The sequence below is a fragment of the Phycodurus eques genome, chromosome 2, assembly GCF_024500275.1.
Source record: "Phycodurus eques isolate BA_2022a chromosome 2, UOR_Pequ_1.1, whole genome shotgun sequence".
NCBI classification, from domain to species: Eukaryota; Metazoa; Chordata; class Actinopteri; order Syngnathiformes; family Syngnathidae; genus Phycodurus; species Phycodurus eques.
In genome coordinates this window covers 3646396-3665644 of record NC_084526.1, presented here as the reverse complement: position 1 = coordinate 3665644, position 19249 = coordinate 3646396, and the positions used below count along the sequence as shown (strand labels likewise).

Here is a 19249-nt window from a genome sequence, read left to right as displayed (position 1 = left end):
TTTTATGGAAAATGTAATGATCGAACATGGGGAATCTACAGGGAAACAATATAGAAAACCACAAAGCAAACAAAGTACAGATGAACATTGGAAACTGACTTGTGATGTGAGATTGGTAGAATGAGCGTGTAGTGAATGCATATAGCTGGGGATTCCTGTTCTTGTTAATTTAAACACAAATATGCACAAATCTGTACTTTTAGTAGACCGCAATTGTTGGACTTGCGTGTCTTGAACACGATTGAGGCAGGCAGGTAAAGCTTCTGGGTGTTCGGTCGGCCTGGTATGCACGGGGAACAGCTACATGTGGCAGAAAGGAAGCGCGCAAGACTTTCGGAGCGGGTGCCCGTCGGCGTGAAAAAGCAAATGTCTGTGTCTCGCTTTTGATTCTCTTAGCGTCTGTATGCGAAGTTGAATCTCGGCGGGGAGAGCGGCAGTCAGAGACTGGGGTGCTGGGTGTCATCTTTTCATGGCGTGTGCACTACAGTGTTTACATAAAAAGTTGGATTTCCATTTCAGAAAAAAGCATCAGATCCGTTGAGATTTACAAATAGAGGAGGGAATCTACTCAAAGAGGAGAAACAAAGGGCTGAGCTGCATAAAAATCTACCAAAGGTAAGATGTAAAAGACGCTCAAATTTTAAGCACTTGATAATAAAACAATGTTCTTCTTTTAAGTTGGAAAAGACACTAAAAGCCCAGATAGATGCATGGGAAAATGAGCAAGGCAGTGGGTTTTTGGTCAATGGCCAAAAGTTTCTCAAGTATGTGGAGGAACAGTGGAAGCTGCATCAAACAGACAAAGAGAGAGAAAAACTAGAAAGGGTGAGGGTGATAGCTTTATGCCAAATTTGTTTGTAGATGAGTTGACATATCCTCTTTGTATGCTTAACAGCACCTGAAGAAGAGCAAGCAGACTGAGGAGGATATGCTTTATGGAACAGCAGTACAAACCCCCAAACGTAGATTGCTGGGTAACCATACCCAAAATAAATCTCGAAGGATGGTAAACCCAGCATATGACTTCATTCTATGTTTATGATGTCGGTTTTGCTCTTTTATCAGTAATACTATTTTGTCTCTCTTTCTCAGAATGCCACATCCAGTATTTCTGTGGCCACATCCAACAGCACGATGCGCTCTGCCTATGGTGGAATTGTCTGTCGCTCACCGGTGCCATGCTCACCGATGCCACGGACACCTTTTTCAACGAACAAGGTTGGTGTTAGGATAGGATAGGATAAAATATACCTACAGGTAGTGGGAAAACTAAATGGAATGTTACTTGAAACAAAAACACACACACAGTCTCAGTAAGGCCTGGTACAAACATGAGTTTTTAAATCTTATTTTTCTTTTTTTTTTTTTTTTTTTTTATCTGTGACAGACCCCACACTGTTAAATGCCTGATTTTTTTTATTTTTTTATTTTTTTTTAATCATAAAAAAATTAGCCATTTAACAGTTCATATTGTCTGTGCTGTGTTCCGATAATCTCAACACCACACACACCAAGATTCTGTTCCACCACCTATCTCGAAATCTCGTGTGATTACATGTGATCTAACAAAACTGAAGAAGAAGATAGATTTCCGGATATGCACAGATTTTTGCTGAGTGTTCCCGAAGGCTGCTGGAGCTGGGAGCCTAGTAAAATGGCGATATCCCCGGAAAAAAACGACTTCCTTTGGAAAATACTCCTTGCTGTCTGGGGAATCCACTTTTATACCAAAAAATGACATCGGCTGAAACGTGTTTGTTTTTATTTAGTCTTTTACTAGTCTTTTTGCTGAATCAGGACACTTCTTGATTGGCTATATTATTCTGTTCCACGTCGCAATTCACGGAGTAATGACTCTGGAGTCGTCAGCTTCCCACACACACCAAGACTTTTGTTCGTGAATATTGAACACGTTCATTATTTAAGATTGTCGATCCCAATCTGTTTTGGACCCTAAAATTGGGACAAATCCAATCTTAACACACCTCATGCCTACTATATAATATCTAATAAATAATGTTATAGGATAATCTTGACGTGCTTGGTCGGTCGGGAAGGGGCAAAATGACCACAAAAACAGGCCGATTGTCTTTGTGTGTCTTTGTCTTTAGTTGAAAATAAAATATTGTAAATTTGACATAACAGAAAAGTCTCTTGTTAAAAGAGCCTGTCAAATTTGAATTAATAAAAAAACAAATCACACAATGGTTAAGAATTGAGACGTTCAGCTTCCAAACACTGTGGGTGTGTCGTTGAATGCTCTGAATGCTCTGCTTTCTTTACCTCAGTTGAAATTCAGCCGTTAATCAGGCTGCTGTGGTTGCCGAAGAGTGCGCTATATGCGGCCACAGCAGTGCGATGCACCGCGGTCCTTTCGAGTTGTAGGCATAGGTTGATGGCTAACTGCACGCTATCGTGGTAGAAGTTGTTATGAATAAGTAAGTGGCAATTCAGCTGAATGGCCACTGCATGGAATAAGGGCGCTTGGTGTTTATGTCGTTGGGGAGGGACGACTCCTGCCAGAAAGTACACTATATTGCCAAAAGTATTTGCACACCTGCCTTGACTCACCATATGATTTCAATTTGGGCTGCACGGTATTGGAAAAATATTACATTGTGATTGTATTTATTTATTTTAAACCTGCGATATATATTGCTATGTGAAACAATATATGATCAGTGTTAGTAAAGTTCATTTTCTTGCAAACTAGTGCAGTTCAAAGGTCATCGTTCCAAAAAGGAACTATTTCAGTTCATAGTTCATCATTAAAAAATTTCAATGAAATTCACCGTTCCAAAAACAAACGAGTTCATAGTTGTTTTATTTGTTTTTTCCCCGATGGGCTATAACGCTTGAAATACTGGCATTTCATTTCCCCATTGTTGCCACCCATTTAGTCCACACAAGTAGCCAGCTGCAGCTTTCACCCTACAATCTCAAAAACATGAGGAAAAACTTGCTTGAATGGTGTTATCTTAAATGAGGAACAAAAACAGGACTTTTGCCTTTAATGTGCAAACAAAAACACGCAACACAGTATGAAAGGAACGATGGTGAAAGGACATTGATGACTTTCCATCCCTCGCCGATCTGGCTGACTATAACAAAATACCTATTCTTCTATTACAAAACAAAATAAATTCCATATTTTGGCTGCACAATTAATCAAAGTTTAATCATGATCGGTTTTGGCTGCCACGAATAAATGAGCGTGATGGTCAGCGATTTATTTATTTTTACATACATTTTAGTCTTTGTCCAGTCCATAAAAGAGTACCGATACATGCTGAATGGTGTCTGAGTCGTGCATAATGAAGCCAACTACTTGGAGCTGGAACATCACGTCATTCAATCCTCAGTCTTCTGAGTGGGCCGAGCGGTGCTCTCAGGCAGGTAAGTTTATAACGAGCTTGGGAAAATATCAATGACCCAACAAGTCTCCCATTTAAGTTTAACACTCTTTGCTATGTGTCCATGGTTTGGCACTGCACCGAAGTCAGAATCATTGAAATAAAACAATAAATATGTTTTATGTCAGCATTGAGACCGCGAACAAGTTAAACTACAACTAAAAATATTGGTCAATCAACTCAAATTCAAATAACCAACTAACACTAGCATATGCAATGTAAGCAAATATGTTCTGAAGCTCTCTTGTGAAATTGTAACCTACCCTAGTGAAAAGAAAATGCATAACATTTTAATTCAACTTTATGGGTTTGATATTACAACCCCAATTCCAATGAAGTTGGGACATTGTGTTAAAAAAAATAAAAACAGAATACAATGATTGCAAATCATGTTCAACCTATATTTAATTGAATACACTACAAGGACAATATATTTAATTATCCCAGCCCGCTTTCATCACGGGGCTGATTTTTAACCTCGCCCCAAAAATTCGTCCAGCTGAAGATGGTGAAAAGGGAGTTTTAAGCAATACAATTCAGTTCTGTATTGTTCTCAGTCTTTGCATGTTTTCAGTATTTTAAAAATATTTAATATATTTTGGAAAACCCACAAAAATGACTTACCTGGGTCTTTAAGACACACCAGTTAGTAACATTTAGACAAGTGAAATACACTTACGCCTACATACACACACACAGCTAAAATCCTCTCACATCATACTGCAATATTACTGATATCCATCCATCCATTTTCTATACCACTTATCCTCACTAGGGTCGCGGGCTAGTACTAATATAATATACTAATACAAGTATTTAAGCGTTTCAATAGTATTTGCGAGATTTAGCCCAAAGTATTTGCTTACTTATCCAAATAATCGGAATCAGGTGTTCCAGTCACTTCCATGGCCACAGGTCTTTAAAATCAAGCACCGAGGCATGCACTGTTTCTACAAACGTTTGTGAAATAATGGGTCATAATGGTCGCTCTCAGGAATTCCAGCGTGGAACTCTGATAGGATGTCACACATGCAAAAAGTCCAGTCATGAAATGTTCCTGCTTCTAAATATTCCACAGTCAACTGTCACCTGTTTTATAAGCATGTGGAAATGAAAGCAACTCAGCCACAAAGCGGTTGGCCGTGTAAACTGACGGAGCTGGGTCAGCAGATGCTGAGGCACGTAGTGCGAAGAGGTTGCCAACTTTCTGCTGAGTCAATCGCTGCAGACCTTCAATTTCATCTGGCCTTCAGGTTAGGTCAAGAACAGTGTGCTGAGAGCTTCAATGGAATGGGTTTCCATGGCCGAGCCTTTGCATCCAAGCCATACATCACCAAGTACAATGCAAAGCGTCAGATGCATTGGCGTAAAGCACGCCTCCGCTGGACTTTCGAGCACTGAACACATTCTCTGAAGTGACGAATCATGCTTCTCCATCTGGCAATCTGATGGATGAGTCTGGATTTGGCGGTTGCCAGGAGAACGGTACTTGTCTGACTGCATGGTGCCAAGTCTAAAGTTTGGTGGAGGGGGGATTATGGTGTCAGGGTTTTTTTCAGGATCTGGATTTAGCCCCTTAGTTCCAGTGAAAGGAACTCTGAATGCTTGAGATTTTTGACAATTTATTCCTTGCAATTTTGTGGGAACTGTTTGGAGCTGGCCTCTTCCAACATGACTGTGCACAAAGCAAGCTCCATAAACACGCTACTAAACCTTGTGGGCAGCCTTCCCAGAAGAGCTGAAACTGTTATAGCTGCAAAGGGTGGACCAATGTCATATTAAACCCTATGGATTAGGAATGGTGTGTCATTTACATTCATACATGTATGTGAGTCAATGCAGGTGAGCAAATAGTTTTGGCCATATACCATAATTTCTTGTGGATAATACGCTCTCCCGTATAATGTGAACCCCCAAAGTTGACCTAAAAAAAAAAAAAGAATCAGGAATATGCTTCTACCCGTGTATAATGCACAGCATTGATTTGCGTTAAACATTAACTGTATTTTATTAGGCTTTTCCGAGAATTAATTCTGCTCTATGTGCATGCACTAATATAATTCTTACCTTTTTTCTTTTCTTTATTATTTTCAAAGCCAACTGGTTAGGATATCTACTTCACAGTTCGGAGGACCCTCAAATCCAGCCTCCCCTGTGTGGAGTTTGCATGTTCTCCATGCCTGCGTGGGTTTTCTCTCCGTACTCCGGTTTCCTCCCACATCCCAAAAACATGCATGGTAGGTTAATTGAAGACTCTAAATTGCCCGTAGGTGTGAAAGTGAGTGTGGATGGTTCTTTGTGCCCTGTGATTGGCTGGCGACCAGTTGAGGGTGCATCCCGCCTCTCGGCCAGAGTCAGCTTGGATAGGCTCGCCTGCGACCCTAGTGACGATATGAATGAATGATTTTTAAAAGCACTGAGACGAAGCTCGACCGTGCTGGTAGCAAGGCCACTTGCCCTCTGTTCTGCTTCAATCTGCAGCAGCTCCTCAAGTGATGAAAAGGTTAGGGCTGCAGTGATGGTTGACTTTCTCCCATCTCTGGAGCTCAGCCACAGTGATCTTTGGGTTCTTTTTTTTTTTTTAAACCTCTCTCAGAAAGGCTCTTCACCCCCAATTGCTCAGTTTGGCCGGACGGCCAGCTCTAGGACGGGCTCGGTCTCTGCGCCCTTTGCACAATGGTCATTGCACCGGACTATTGCAATATTAGTCATTCGAACTGCTCTAAGTGCTAGAGGACTCTGCATCTTTTGCACAATTGTCAAAAAAAAAATTAAAAACGTACCGGCATTACCAGATTACCAGGCAACTAACAACCCTTTATTGCTCAGTGACTTTTTTTTTTTTTTGGTCAATGTCTTTATGTCTCCAAAGTGTTCTCTGTCAATTGACTGTCTGTTGTCGTACTAGAGCGGCTCCAACTACCGGAGACAAATTCCTTCTTTTTTTTTTTTTTTTTTTGGACATACTTGGAAAATAAAGAGGATTCTGATTCTGGTCATCTCAAACGTCTTCCATTTAAGGATTAAGGAGGCCACTGTGCTCGTAGGAACCTTAAGTGCAGCAGACATTTTTTTGTAACCTTGGCCAGATCTGTGCCTTGCCACAATTGTGTGTCTGAGCTCTTCAGGCAGTTCCTTTGACCTCATGATTCTCATTTGCTCTGACATGCACTGTGAGCTGTAAGGGCTTCTATAGACAGGTGTGTGGCTTTCCTAATCAAGTCCAATCAGAATAATCAAACACAGCTGGACTCCAATGTAGGTGTAGAACCATCACAAGGATGATCAAAAGAAATGGACACCACCCGAGTTAAATATGATTGTCACAGCAAAGGGTCTGAATACTTATGGCTGTGATATTTCAGTTTTTGTTTATTTAATATGGGGTGCTGTGTGTACATTGAGGAAAAAATGAAATTTAATGAATTTAGCAAATGGCTGCAATATAACAAAGAGTGAAAAATTTAAGGGGGTCTGAATACTTTCCGTACTCACCATATATAAATGTGTAAATGCAAATCAAAGTGTACACCTTTTTTATTACCCCTAGGTCGCAGTATACATTTATACAATGCGGAAGATTTGTTTTTTTTTTCTTAAATTTTCCTTATACCTACCGTATGCATAATGTGCAATATTGACTTGATGATTTTTTTTTTTATTTTTTTTTTGGGTATGTGCATTATACATGAGAAATTATGGTACTGTAGATCCCTGACGACCTCTCATGCGACTGACTGGCAATTAAAAAGAAATCTCAGGTGGGGTTAGGCTCCATATCACTTGTGAAGTGTCACTAAATTTGTGCCATCCTTTGTTTAGGCTTGTGTTATTTATTTTGTAAAATCAAGTTAAAGGTTAGAAACAATGGAGAGGTGTTCAGTTCAGCCCGTGTTTTTAACAAGTCTCTTCCACTGTGTCTCTTCCAGGGTCCTGCACAAAGGATTTGTGGCGGTAAACCTCGCCATCCAAAAGTGTATGACTGTAAAAAAGAGAGTGCTCAGTTGAAGGGAACCCCTCCGAGTACTGCATTGCTGACCCCCGCTAGTCCACAATGTAACATCAGCCTTAACTCAGTTGCCAGCACATATTCACAGTTTGTGGTAATTAGCACTTTTGTCTTTATGTTTTTGCTTTGCTTTCACTTTGCGTTTCGCGTTGTGTCTCTCAGGTATACAAAGTCTGATTATGTAAAATTGCCTTTTAGAGGGACTTGGTGAACACTGAAAGTGTTCTGTCAAGTTGTGTTAATTTCCTAACCCTAGAGTGTCTCCCACTAATCCCTTTGAGTTGATTGCATGCCTCTAAATTAAAGCATGTAGTTTTGTCTTAAGAAATAACTCCATCTGGCCTGCTGTAGTAATACCATGCCTTTTTAAAAAAAGACATAGTTCTTACACTATGCCTCAGTGGAATGTTAATGTTAAAATACAATGTCACTTATAGTGTAAAATGTGTAAGATTTTCAACTGAGCAAAATCTTTGTCGGTCCATGACCTCAAATTTTTGAAAAAAAAAAAAAAAAAAAAAAAACGTTCCCATCCGTAGAAAGTATTGGAAATAGAAATAATACATAAAACCTTTAACTGTACATGCAATGTTTGGGAACCATTTTAATGTTCCTAACTGTTAAGTACAAAAACAACAGTGGTTCACTTAACTCCTGATACCAACAATAAGTCTTAACTTTAATCGCCAGGGTCTTTTTAAGTGTAAAGCCCCTTCCTTTCACACAGCATTTGACAGAGGGCAGTGCGCCTTTGACCCACCCATTCACTGTATACGTGCTGAGGCTGGCAGCGCCCAAATCGAAAAGTGTTCAGTGTTCAAAAGCAGGCGGTGACAACATCTCGGTGCATCTCAAAAGTAGAGACAGTGGCATTCAGTTCAGAGTGACAACAGCCAAGGTTTTGGGCGAAGTATGACAGTGAAATGAGCATGAAGGAGAAAATGTAATTATTAATTTAATACTTATATTTGTGGGTGAACAATCCAATGCTTGGCAAATGTTAATCCCCGGGGTTTGGGCCAACAGATGAACCTAAACTCCCCCAGATCCTGTCATGCCATTAGGAACGGCTCAACCCATTACGTTTTTTTTTTTAGCTGCTGCTTGTCTCCTCCTTCTCCTTGTGCTCCTCCTCCTCCCTATTATAAGCAATGACATTGTGTTCTGTTGTACCTGTGACAAATCCATATTGCAGAGCTGTAGCATACTTTACTGTATGTCAGAGGGAAAAGGAACTAGGCTTATTTGTGGTCAGTCGCTTAGCAACCAGTATCAAATATGGGCAACCCTGTGCCGTCCCTGTGCCATCTTGCAGTGGGTGCCGTGCAAACCAAGTCCAGTCGGTGATGCAAGCGCCTGAACACTTGTTACGTTTTGACATTAGTTAGTTTCACACAAGTGTAAAATGAAGTTATCCACTGTAAGAACAAAAATCAACAAACGCTATTCTTTCATAAGTGAGGAGGACGTATATCATAAAGTTGAGTTTTTACGAGGGATGCACGATTTTGTTTTTCAATCAGATACCCTCCTACTCCAAGTCTGATACTGTTTTTTTTATTTTGAGTTAACTGCACTTTGTGCACTTCTGGAGGAAAGAAATACTCAAAAGATTTGTCCTAACCAAATATGACATCACTATTTAAACAAAATTGCCCCCCCCCCCCAATTAAAACGTAACTGTGGTTTATCACCCCCGAGTTCAATTTCTCTAGACAAACCCAGACCTGATACTGCCACACCTGTTCTCAATGAAGAAATAAATTAAATAGAACCTGCCCGACAAAGTGAAGTAGACCAAAAGATCCTCAAAAGGTAGACATCATGGTGAGATCGAAAGAAATTCAGGAACAAATGAGAGAACGTAATTGAGATCTATCAGTATGGAAAAGGGTATAAAGCCCTTTCTAAAGCTTTGAGAGTCCACCAAACCACAGTGAGAGCCATTAGCCACAAACGGCGAAAATATAGAACAGTGGTGAACCACTGTAATTAATTTAGGAAAAGAATATGCCAGAAGCGACGCCTGCGTTGCTTCCGGTTTAGCTCGATTTTACGTTTAATGTTATAATCAAAATATTTTTGTCCCGTAAAAAGGGCACCACGTCTCTTTTTATATTCCTGAACTTTAGGAAAAGTGACGAAAACCTCTAATCGATCTCTATTCCGGAAGGTTTTCTACATGGATGAAATAAGAGTTCTAGATTACACTGGTTTATTGTTGCACTCAAACACAAAAATACGATAAACAGTGGAATTTTATAGAAAATTGTATTAAATCTAAAAGGGAAAACTACAGGGAAACTATGCATTGGGGCTTGATTACAAAGGGTACAGGTAAACATTCGTAAAGCAGGTCGAACTTGTGATGTAGTTGTGAAGTGAGAATGCGCTGGGAATTTCTGTTATTATAATCCAATTATGCACCAATTTGTACCTAGGAAACAGCAAGCTGCAATTGCGTAGAACAGAATTTAGGCTGGCGGGTCGCTCTTCCCTATGGATGGGCCGGGGTGCCGAATGGGAGCTCCTTGGTGACGGTGTTCGTCACGGGCTCAGAGAAGACTTGCGCCACACTTCCTTCCCTTCCCCACACACACACAAAAGTGTAGTTTCGGGGCATGGCAGAGTGCTTCTGTTCTCCGCGCTCGTCGGCGCTGTGAGGAAGGTTGAGCCCGTCTCCGCCACCTCGTGGTGAGAGGTGGGGCTCCCTGGCTGTGCGGCCAGTTTTTTTCAGCAAGTTGGAGTGACGAGAGGCCCAGAACTAAGAGGCTCCGGCCTTTGGCCCAGGGACCAAAAGGAAGACAGACCGTGCCTCTTTACTATTAATTTTCATCCTCGGCTTATTTGTGGTTTTAAAACCAGTGGAAATAAGAAATTAATTATTGGATCTTAGATTAAAAAAAAATCGGTTCCCAGCTTTGCATTGTCACGCACACACCCTGGTTAATCAATGCAAAGAGTGTTTAAATTTGATGTGGTGGCTAAGAGCACTACATATTTGTGATGTGACATTTGTGTTGTGTGAGGTGAAACATCTCATCTGATTCAGTTGACAAACAGATTTGACATCAGACCTGTGGCAAACAATCATTAGTGAGATTGGTGTCATGATTCATACTGGGAGCATTCATGCAAAGTTCGTAAAATATCAAACAGAGTTACATTCGGTGAAATCTGTGGCACAGCTCTTGGCTTGCAGTAACTCTCCACCGCCAGCGGGTGTCACTTGCGTTCCACCAATTGTCCCAGATAAAACGCTTGGCAGCGCCGTGTAGGCATTTCAAAGGAGCAAATGTTGCTTTGAACAGTAGGTTTGCTGCACTTTTGTTTGGCATCTTAGTTCAGTGGTAATTGTTTAATTAGTTGTTAATTAACTTTTAATTCGTTTACGGTCCGGGTGACATTAAGCAGTCTTCCAAAGACAGTCTGGCTCAACGGGCCAGCAGGGAGGAATGCAGAGTTTAACAGTTGTGGGCGTTTATGATGGCACCATGTTCCGTCAGGGCATATTCGCTGCATAGCCCCCCTTCGTTGGCGGATCAAGGCAACGTCTCCTTGGAAGGCGGCACACACACAACAATGCAAATACCAAATATACTGTAATAATAATATTCCCCCCTTTCGGCCATAACAGTTGTCGATGACAACTTCTTACTCAAAGTGTGCCTATATGTGAGTATAGATGTGTGTGGAGAGACCTATATGTAGATATATGTTGGGATGGCAGTGAGTAGAGTAATTTGGGGCAGAGGAGAAGCTAATACTAAGGGTCAACACTAACTATGTGGAGAGTTCTCAGTAAAAATCAAACAAAACCAAAAAACCAAAGGAGAAACTCAAGGCTCTAAAGAAGAAAAAGAAGCAACCTTCAACTTGGTACACAGGGAGAATAACAGTCAGGTGTAGAACCTAATTAATCAAGTAGAAGTAAGGTGCTCAGTAGAGGTTCTAATCTTGATGACGGAATGAAATCCTAGTCTAGATTCAAAAGGGTGTGTAGAGGTTCGGGTTCAGCCGTTCTTTTCCTACGGAAGATTTTGGGCCGCACATTTGTGCACTGATTTAAAAGACTGCAAGTTTTGGGTCTTTCGATACAGCAGGCAGGTGATGCCAAAGGTCATGCAGTAACCGAGGGTGACCAAGGCTATTAAGACGTTATCTGCTGCGGACCAGGAGTGGATGAACGGGGGCTCGGGTGTTTTAGAGTAAGCGCTAATGACGCGTAGAGTCTTGTCAATCTATGTGATGCAATCCCCTGAGTTCCTTCAAATTTTGCCCTCATAATTGTTGGCTGACGTGTGGTAGAGGTCGACGTCCTCAATATGCCAAATGGCATCTCTGGGGACGTCGACCCACATGGTGTGATTGGGCAAGGCAAGTCTAGTTGTGGTGGTCGTAACTCAGAGTTGCACTTAGGGCTGGTGTGTTAACGCGCCATTTGGTACCAACAATCTCCACGTGAGTAGTAGTGACCTGGTAGCAGGGTGTAGCTTCTGCTCTACACTGCGACCTATCCTTCATGGGATGCAGGCCACAAATCCCACCCACTACATCTCGGATGAACGGCTTACTTGGGACACAAGTAATGGATGTCTTTTGTGAGGATGCACGTGCAAATTTGGCGACAGATACAGATCAGGATTGCTGTCATTATAGGAGACTACCACGGGAGTAGTGACTCGGACGCAAGTGTTGCCCTACCAGATGCTCTGTGTAGTTTGGTTTAAAGCTACACAGCAAATGTTGAGAACTAAAATGGCTACCCTTCGCGTGTTGCTTAGAGACCAGGAATTGGTTACTTCGTTAGCTATCCGTTGTTGTGTGGTGGGGATTTCATACTGGAATTCCCAAAGTTGTGTCTCGATAGTAGCAAGGCTACGAGCGTCACTGGTGGGGGCGGTGTGGATGCATTTTATTTCGGTCGTTATGGTATTAGTTGGCGGCAAAGCAGCTTGTTCGGTTTTGTCGGTGCCTTGGTTGAGCATCTGCGTTGGCGGACTTGGTGTAGCGAGGATGCTGTCACGGAGGTTAGACCTGCTTGGCCTCACTGTGTAGACCATACTTCATTTTGTGGATGCTTGTGTGGGTTGTCGCTCAATTAAGCTACTCGCTACTCACTTCTCAACTAGACGTGACCTTGATCAGGTAAAGTTTATCCTCAGTGATAGCGAATGGAAATCTTAAGGTAAAAGTCAATGTCTTTAAGGTATGCTGCCCTGTCATGGGAGCCGTAGGGTTTAGGTTCAAATCTCGGAATATTGCTCGCAGGTTTGTCTGTCTTTCAAGGTCATACTGGTAGAGGGGGCAGACTTAGGGAGAGACACGGGAGAATCCGAGACGTCAGCTGAGCAATGACAGAGGTCAAATGTTTTCACACTGTTGCTGGTATTTTGGCCCATTTCTCCATGCAAATCTTCTCTAGATCAGTGATGTTTTGGGGCTGTCGCTGGGCAACACTTTCAACTACCTCCAAATATTTTCCATGGGGTTGAGATCTGGAGACTGCCTAGGCCACTCCAGGACCTTGAAATGCTTCTTACGAAGCCACACCTTTGTTGCCCAGGCAGTGTGTTTGGGATCATTCTCATGCATTGCAACGGACAATCAAAACTGCTGAAAGGATTGTCGGTACCCCCCCTACCCACCATTGAGGACTTGCACGCTGCCAGAACTAAGACAAGGGCGTGCAAAATCCTCTCGGACCGTCTGCACCCCGGTCACCAGCTCCTTCTTCAGGTAGGCGCTACCGATCAACGCAAACTAGAACTAGTAGACATTCCAACAGCTTCTTCCCTCTTGCGATCAACTTCTTAAACACCTAACCTATAATTCCATTACAACAAGCTGGAAAGTTTTTGACTTGAGTTCGTTGTCACATTTCTGTGGGGCCAATTATGTATTACTCGTGCACTCACTGTAGTTGTCTCGCCATGCCGCACTATTTGCATATACTGGCCACTCATGCCAGAGTAGCATCTGCTCCATTTGCACACTGATTGAGGAGTATCTGTAACATTTGCACAACCGACATTGTCCCAGATGATCGCACTACTCGTCACTTTAAACCGCATACACTCCTTGAAGTCTCAGCGCCCTTTGCACAATGGTCATTGCACCGGACTATTGCAATATTAGTCGTTCGAACTGCTCTAAGTGCTAGAGGACTCTGCATCTTTTTGCACAATTGTTTTTTGTCAATGTCTTTATGTCCCCAAAGTGTTCTGTAAACTGACTGTCTGTTGTACTAGAGCGGCTCCAACTACCGGAGACAAATTCCTTGTGTGTTTTGGACATATTTGGCAAATAAAGATGATTCTGATTCTGATCTTCAATGCCCTTGCTGATGGAAGGTTTTCACTCAAAATCCCACAACACGTGGCCCCATTCATTAATTCCTTTACACGGATCAGTCGTCCTGGTCCCTTTGCAGAAAAAACAGCCCCAAAGCATGACGTTTCCACCCCCATGCTTCACAGTAGGTATGGTGTTCTTTGCATGCAACTCTGCATTCTTTCTCCTCCAAACAGTTGAGTTTTTACCCAAAAGTTGTATTTTAGTTTCATATGACATTCTTCCAATCCTCTTCTGGATTATCCAAATGCTTTCTAGCCAACTTCAAACGGGTCTGGACATGTACTGACTTAAGCAGTGGGACACGTCTGGCACTGCAGGATTTGAGTCCCTGGCGGCATAGTGTGTTACTGATGGTAGCCTTTGTTACTTTGGTCCCAGCTCTCATTCACTAGCTCCCCCTGTGTGGTTCTGGGATTTTTGCTCACCGTTCTTGTGATCATTTTGACCGCATGGGGTTAGATCTTGTCTGAAGCCCCAGATCGAGGGAGATTATCAGTGGTCTTGTATGTCTTCCGTTTTCTAATAATTGCTCCCACAGTTGATTTCTTCACACCAAGCTGCTTACCTATTGCAGATTCAGTCTTCCCAGCCTGGTGCAGCTCTACAATTTTGTTTCTGGTGTCCTTTGACAGCTCTTTGGTCTTGGCCATAGTGGAGTTTGGAGTGTGACTGTTGGAGGTTGTGGACAGGTGTCTTTTATACTGATAACGAGTTCAAACAGGTGCCATTAATACAGGTCACGAGTGGAGGACAGAGGATCCTCTTAAAGAAGAGGTTACGGGTCTGTAAGAGCCAGAAATCTTGGTTGCTTGTCGGTGACTTGATTCATCCATCCATTTTCCGAACTGCGCGTCCTCACTAGGGTCGCTGGTGTGCTGGAGCCTATCCCAGCTATCTTTGGCCAAGAGGTGGGGTACACCCTGGATTGGTCGCCAGCCAATCGCAGGGCACATATAAACAAACAACCATTCGTACTGACATTCACACCTACGGGCAATTTAGTCTTGAATCGACCTACCATGCATGTTTTTGGAATGTGAGAGGGAACCGGAGTACCCGGAGAAAACCCATGCAGGCACGGGGAGAGCATGCAAAATACACACAGGTGAGGCTGGATTTGAACCCGGGTCCTCAGAAAATTGCCTATTAAGCCTATTGATGCACTGATCTGTGTTGAGACCTTTTCACACCACACTTCCTCAGTGTGAAAGGTTCATGGCAGAGCGCAAGGACAACGGCACCCCGATGCGGCCATTGCCAACCGTAGCAGCCGCCAAGGAGGTCAGAGGCTTTCCCCACTGAGTAGACCACAACTCTGCAATATGTATTTGTAATTCTTGCAAAATAAAGCCTTGACTTTGCTTATTTTAAGGAGGAGGAGGTGACGCAGCAACTAAAAAAGGGAATGTGTGCAACGCATCCCATACTAATTTTACAACAGGATCTCCGAGTTTATAAGCTAGTTCGTGAGCTATAGTTCCACGGCAAACACTTTTAGATGTATTTCAGGCTGAGCAGGGCGAAGTTTGAAAGCCTCCTGCAGAGAGGTCTCGGTATATCATTTGTCTATTGTCCTGAAGCTCAGGATAGCTTCAGGACAATGGCATTTATGACTCTCCATTTTCCCCTTGCCGTTTAAGATACAAGTCCGCCAAAATGGCACTCAAAAATCACTCCGCCAGCCCCTCATATTGGAGGCACTTTCTGACGTCACCGTGACGCCGCTCCAGGAGAGAGCATTTTTCTATTTGAGTGCGTGTCGTGTCACGTGAGCTGCCCTCTGTCTGCACTTGCCGCGCTGCGACACGCCCCCTTTGCACACACTGTACAAAATGAATGGGCAAAGTCGACAGCGCCTTGCTCGTTGCCAAGTGCAGCGCGAAAAGGCCTTAACGATAGATGATATATTTGAAAAAAAGTCGTATTCCAAATTGTTAAACTTTAGGGGCAAATAACTTTGGATGTTCTACTGTATTGCGCACAAATTTTAAACCACTTACCCAGATAAATCTAACCTGGTCAAGGGGTATCAGGTGAAAAGCCTGCCTTCAAATGAATCCAGTCAGGCTTTTCAGACAGAGAAACTGAATATTTGTAGGTGCAACAAACATTTTGTTGCTTTTCACAGAAAAAGCAGTGTGATAATGACTCGTCCCTTCGCCTCTAATATTGTCCTGCTTTGCGTTTTTGACAGCGAGACTTGTCCAAGGCCTCTAACCCCAAGATCCAACAGCACATCCTGAACTCTACCATCACCAAACTTTGACGTCTCACCTCTGGACAAGACTGCCTCCATTATATATAGTCCATTATATTGCAATCCTTGTGTTTAGGTTGTTTAGTTATTAACTCAAATTCCAAAACTTTTTTTTTTTTTTTTATATATATCCAAGTCTCTCAATAGATGGCACTATCTTATGACGCTATCTGCATTTAAATGTAAATGAAGGTAATAATACAGTATCTTAAATTGGTTATGAAGGAGGTTCCTTGCTGCTTCCAGCAGTGCTATCACACAGATGTTTCCAAGTCGGTCGCTGTACAAAAGAAGAAACAAGCCAAGCTAAGTTATCCTAATGCTACCTTTTAAATGTTGACAAAGATGTAAAGAAAATCTATCGTCATGTTATTTTTCTATTAGCAAAAGCTAACTAGTTAACTTTCTGAAGATATGGAATCTAAAGGTTAAACAACCACATGTAATGTAATTTGCACATTTTGTAAAATATATTCCAGTTCATTGTGTAGTTTTACACACTGTGTTACATTTGATTTTCTTTCTCCCCACCTTTTTGCAATGTGTCTAAGATGTTAATCTGTCCCATGTTGATGCTTTAACATTTAAGACAGGATGGTTAAAGTGATAAAATCTCAAAATGTAAACAAAACAAAGTCGCTGAGAATCAATATTTGAACAAACAGCAGTTCACATATGGCTTTTATTACATTTCTAAGCAAATATGAAAAATAAATTTCATGTAATTATGACTTTTCTATCACTAAAGAGTGGGAAACCTAGGCTCATACTTTTACTTAGCTATATAATATTTTCTTTGATCAGGAAGAAGTTGGTACTTAAGGTCAACTTCTGTTCAGTTTTGTTATCTTAGAGTTGAGTACAATAATATTAAGTGTGAGTATTCTGCCGGCATCTCCAGACTTTTGCAGATGTTTGAAGTCTTATTTCTCATTGTTTTCTAAATTACTACCATGATAATCAGTGATCTTGTCAACTGTATGATACATGCAGTATGAGAGTCAAGTACTGTATGTATGCAGGTCTGAAAGAATAATGTAAGGGGACCTTCGTCAAGCTTAAAAAAAAAAAAAAATTCCCAGCGCTATCACATTCAGGAAAATCAAGTTTTTTCAGCATACTTTGAAACTGCAACTCGCCATATAGTTACTATGAAACCTGCACTTAGTTGTACAAGCTTTTTTGGGGGGGGCAGTGGCGGAGCTAGACTTTTATCCTATGGGTGGCGAAGGCTATTTCAGGGGGTCCACAGACTATGACGATGAATGAGTTTTTCGACCAATGAATTGCAGTCTCTAAATGTTGCAATATACATACTAAGCACACAGAAGATGGTTTGTGCGCATAAATTCAAGTTTATTAACGTTTACAACAAAATATACACAAACAAAAGTGCAACAATTTTTCAATCACAGAGTAACCCACTCACACACAATTACCCACGCACACAAGCTATTCACTCGCACTCTCTGTCCACCTTGGCGTTATCTGACTTGCTTCTTTTTAAAAAGAATTTATCTCTTGTCCCCCTGGCTTTTCATTTCTCAGCGGACCCTATGAAAAAAAAAAAAAAAAAAAAAAAAGGGGCCAATTTTTTTACTCTTGGCATCACTTAATTGCACAATGTTATCAAATCCCCACTTCAAGCCTAAAAAATGTCAGGGGAAATAGACCACTGTAGATGTAAGTTTAATATTCAAACTTTCACCTACTCAGTGGTTCCCAACTGGTTTTGCCTAAGGACCAAAGATTTTACTTAGTCATTAAGTCGCAACCCAAATTTATTTCACAGAAAAATACAACCCCAATTCCAATGAAGTTAGTACGTTGTGTTAAACAAATACAAACAGAATACAATGACTTGCAAATCATGTTCAACCTATATATATTGTTCAAACTGATAAACTTTGTTTTTAGAAAATAATCATTAACTTAGAATTTTATGGCTGCAACACGTTCCAAAAAAGCTGGGACAGGGTCATGCTTACCACTGTGTTACATCACCTTTCAATAAATGTTTGGGAACTGAGGACACTAATTGTTGAAGCTTTGTAGGTGGAATTCTTTCCCATTCCTGCTTGATGTAACGCTTCCGCTGTTCAACAGTCCGGGGTCTCCGTTGTCGTATTTTACACGTCATAATGCGCCACACATTTTCAATAAGAGACAGGTCTGGACTGCAGGCAGGCCAGTCTAGTACCCGCACTCTTTTACTACAACGCCACGCTGTTGTAACACGTGCAGAATGTGGTTTGGCATTGTCTTCCTGAAATAAGCAGGGGCGTCCATGAAAAAGACGTTGCTTGGATGGCAGCATATGTTTCTCCAAAACCTGTATGTACCTTTCAGCATTAATGGTGCCTTCACAGATGTGTAAGTTACCCATGCCATTGGCACTAACACAGCCCCATACCATCACAGATGTTGGCTTTTGAACTTTGCGTCCACAACAGTCCGGATGGTTCTTTTTCTCTTTGGCCCGGAGGACACGACATCCACATTTCCAAAAACAATTTGAAATGCGGACTCGTCGGACCACAGAACACTTTTCCACTTTGCATCAGTCCATCTTAGATGAGCTCGGGCCCAGAGAAGCCGGTGGCGTTTCTGGGTGTTGTTGATAAACGGCTTGTGCTTTGCATAGTAGAGTTTCAAGTTGCACTTACGGATGTAGCGCCGAATTGTATTTACTGACATTGATTTTCTGAAGTTTTCCTGAGCCCATGTGGTGATATCCTTTACACATTGATGTCGGTTTTTGATGCAGTGCCGCCTGAGGGATCGAAGGTCACGGGCATTCAATGTTGGTTTTCGGCCTTGCCGCTTACATGCAGTGATTTCTCCAGATTCTCTTAAAATTTTTATGATATTATGGACCGTAGATGATGAAATCCCTAAATGCCTTGCAATTGTACGTTGAGGAACATTGTCCTAAAAACTGTTCAACTATTGTCTCACACACTTGTTCACAAAGAGGTGAACCTCGCCCCATCTTTGCTTGTGAATGATTGAGCAATTCAGGGAAGCTCCTTTTATACCCAATCATGGCACCCACCTGTTCCCAATTAGCCTGTTCACCTGTGGGATGTTCCAAACAGGTGTTTCATGAGCATTCCTCAACTTTCTCAGTCTTTTTTGCAATGCGTTGCAGCCATAAAATTCTAAGTGAATGATTATTTGCTAAAAACTATCAAGTTTATCAGTTTGAACATT

The 19249-nt window shown here is 41.8% G+C and overlaps 1 protein-coding gene across 3 annotated transcripts in view; it reads left to right on the top strand.

Moving 5' to 3' along the window:
* The window catches only part of prc1b (protein regulator of cytokinesis 1b), a 31306-nt gene extending 14596 nt beyond the window's left edge, over positions 1–16710 (top strand). For all 3 annotated transcript variants that reach the window (XM_061664139.1, XM_061664131.1, XM_061664148.1), the window contains 6 exons: positions 520–615; positions 679–825; positions 896–1006; positions 1093–1218; positions 7343–7516; positions 15974–16710. In XM_061664139.1, coding sequence (XP_061520123.1) covers positions 520–615; positions 679–825; positions 896–1006; positions 1093–1218; positions 7343–7516; positions 15974–16045 — 726 coding nt within the window. In that variant the 3' untranslated portion in view covers positions 16046–16710. The remainder of the gene's footprint in view (positions 1–519; positions 616–678; positions 826–895; positions 1007–1092; positions 1219–7342; positions 7517–15973) is intronic.
* The last annotated feature ends 2539 nt before the right edge of the window (positions 16711–19249 follow it).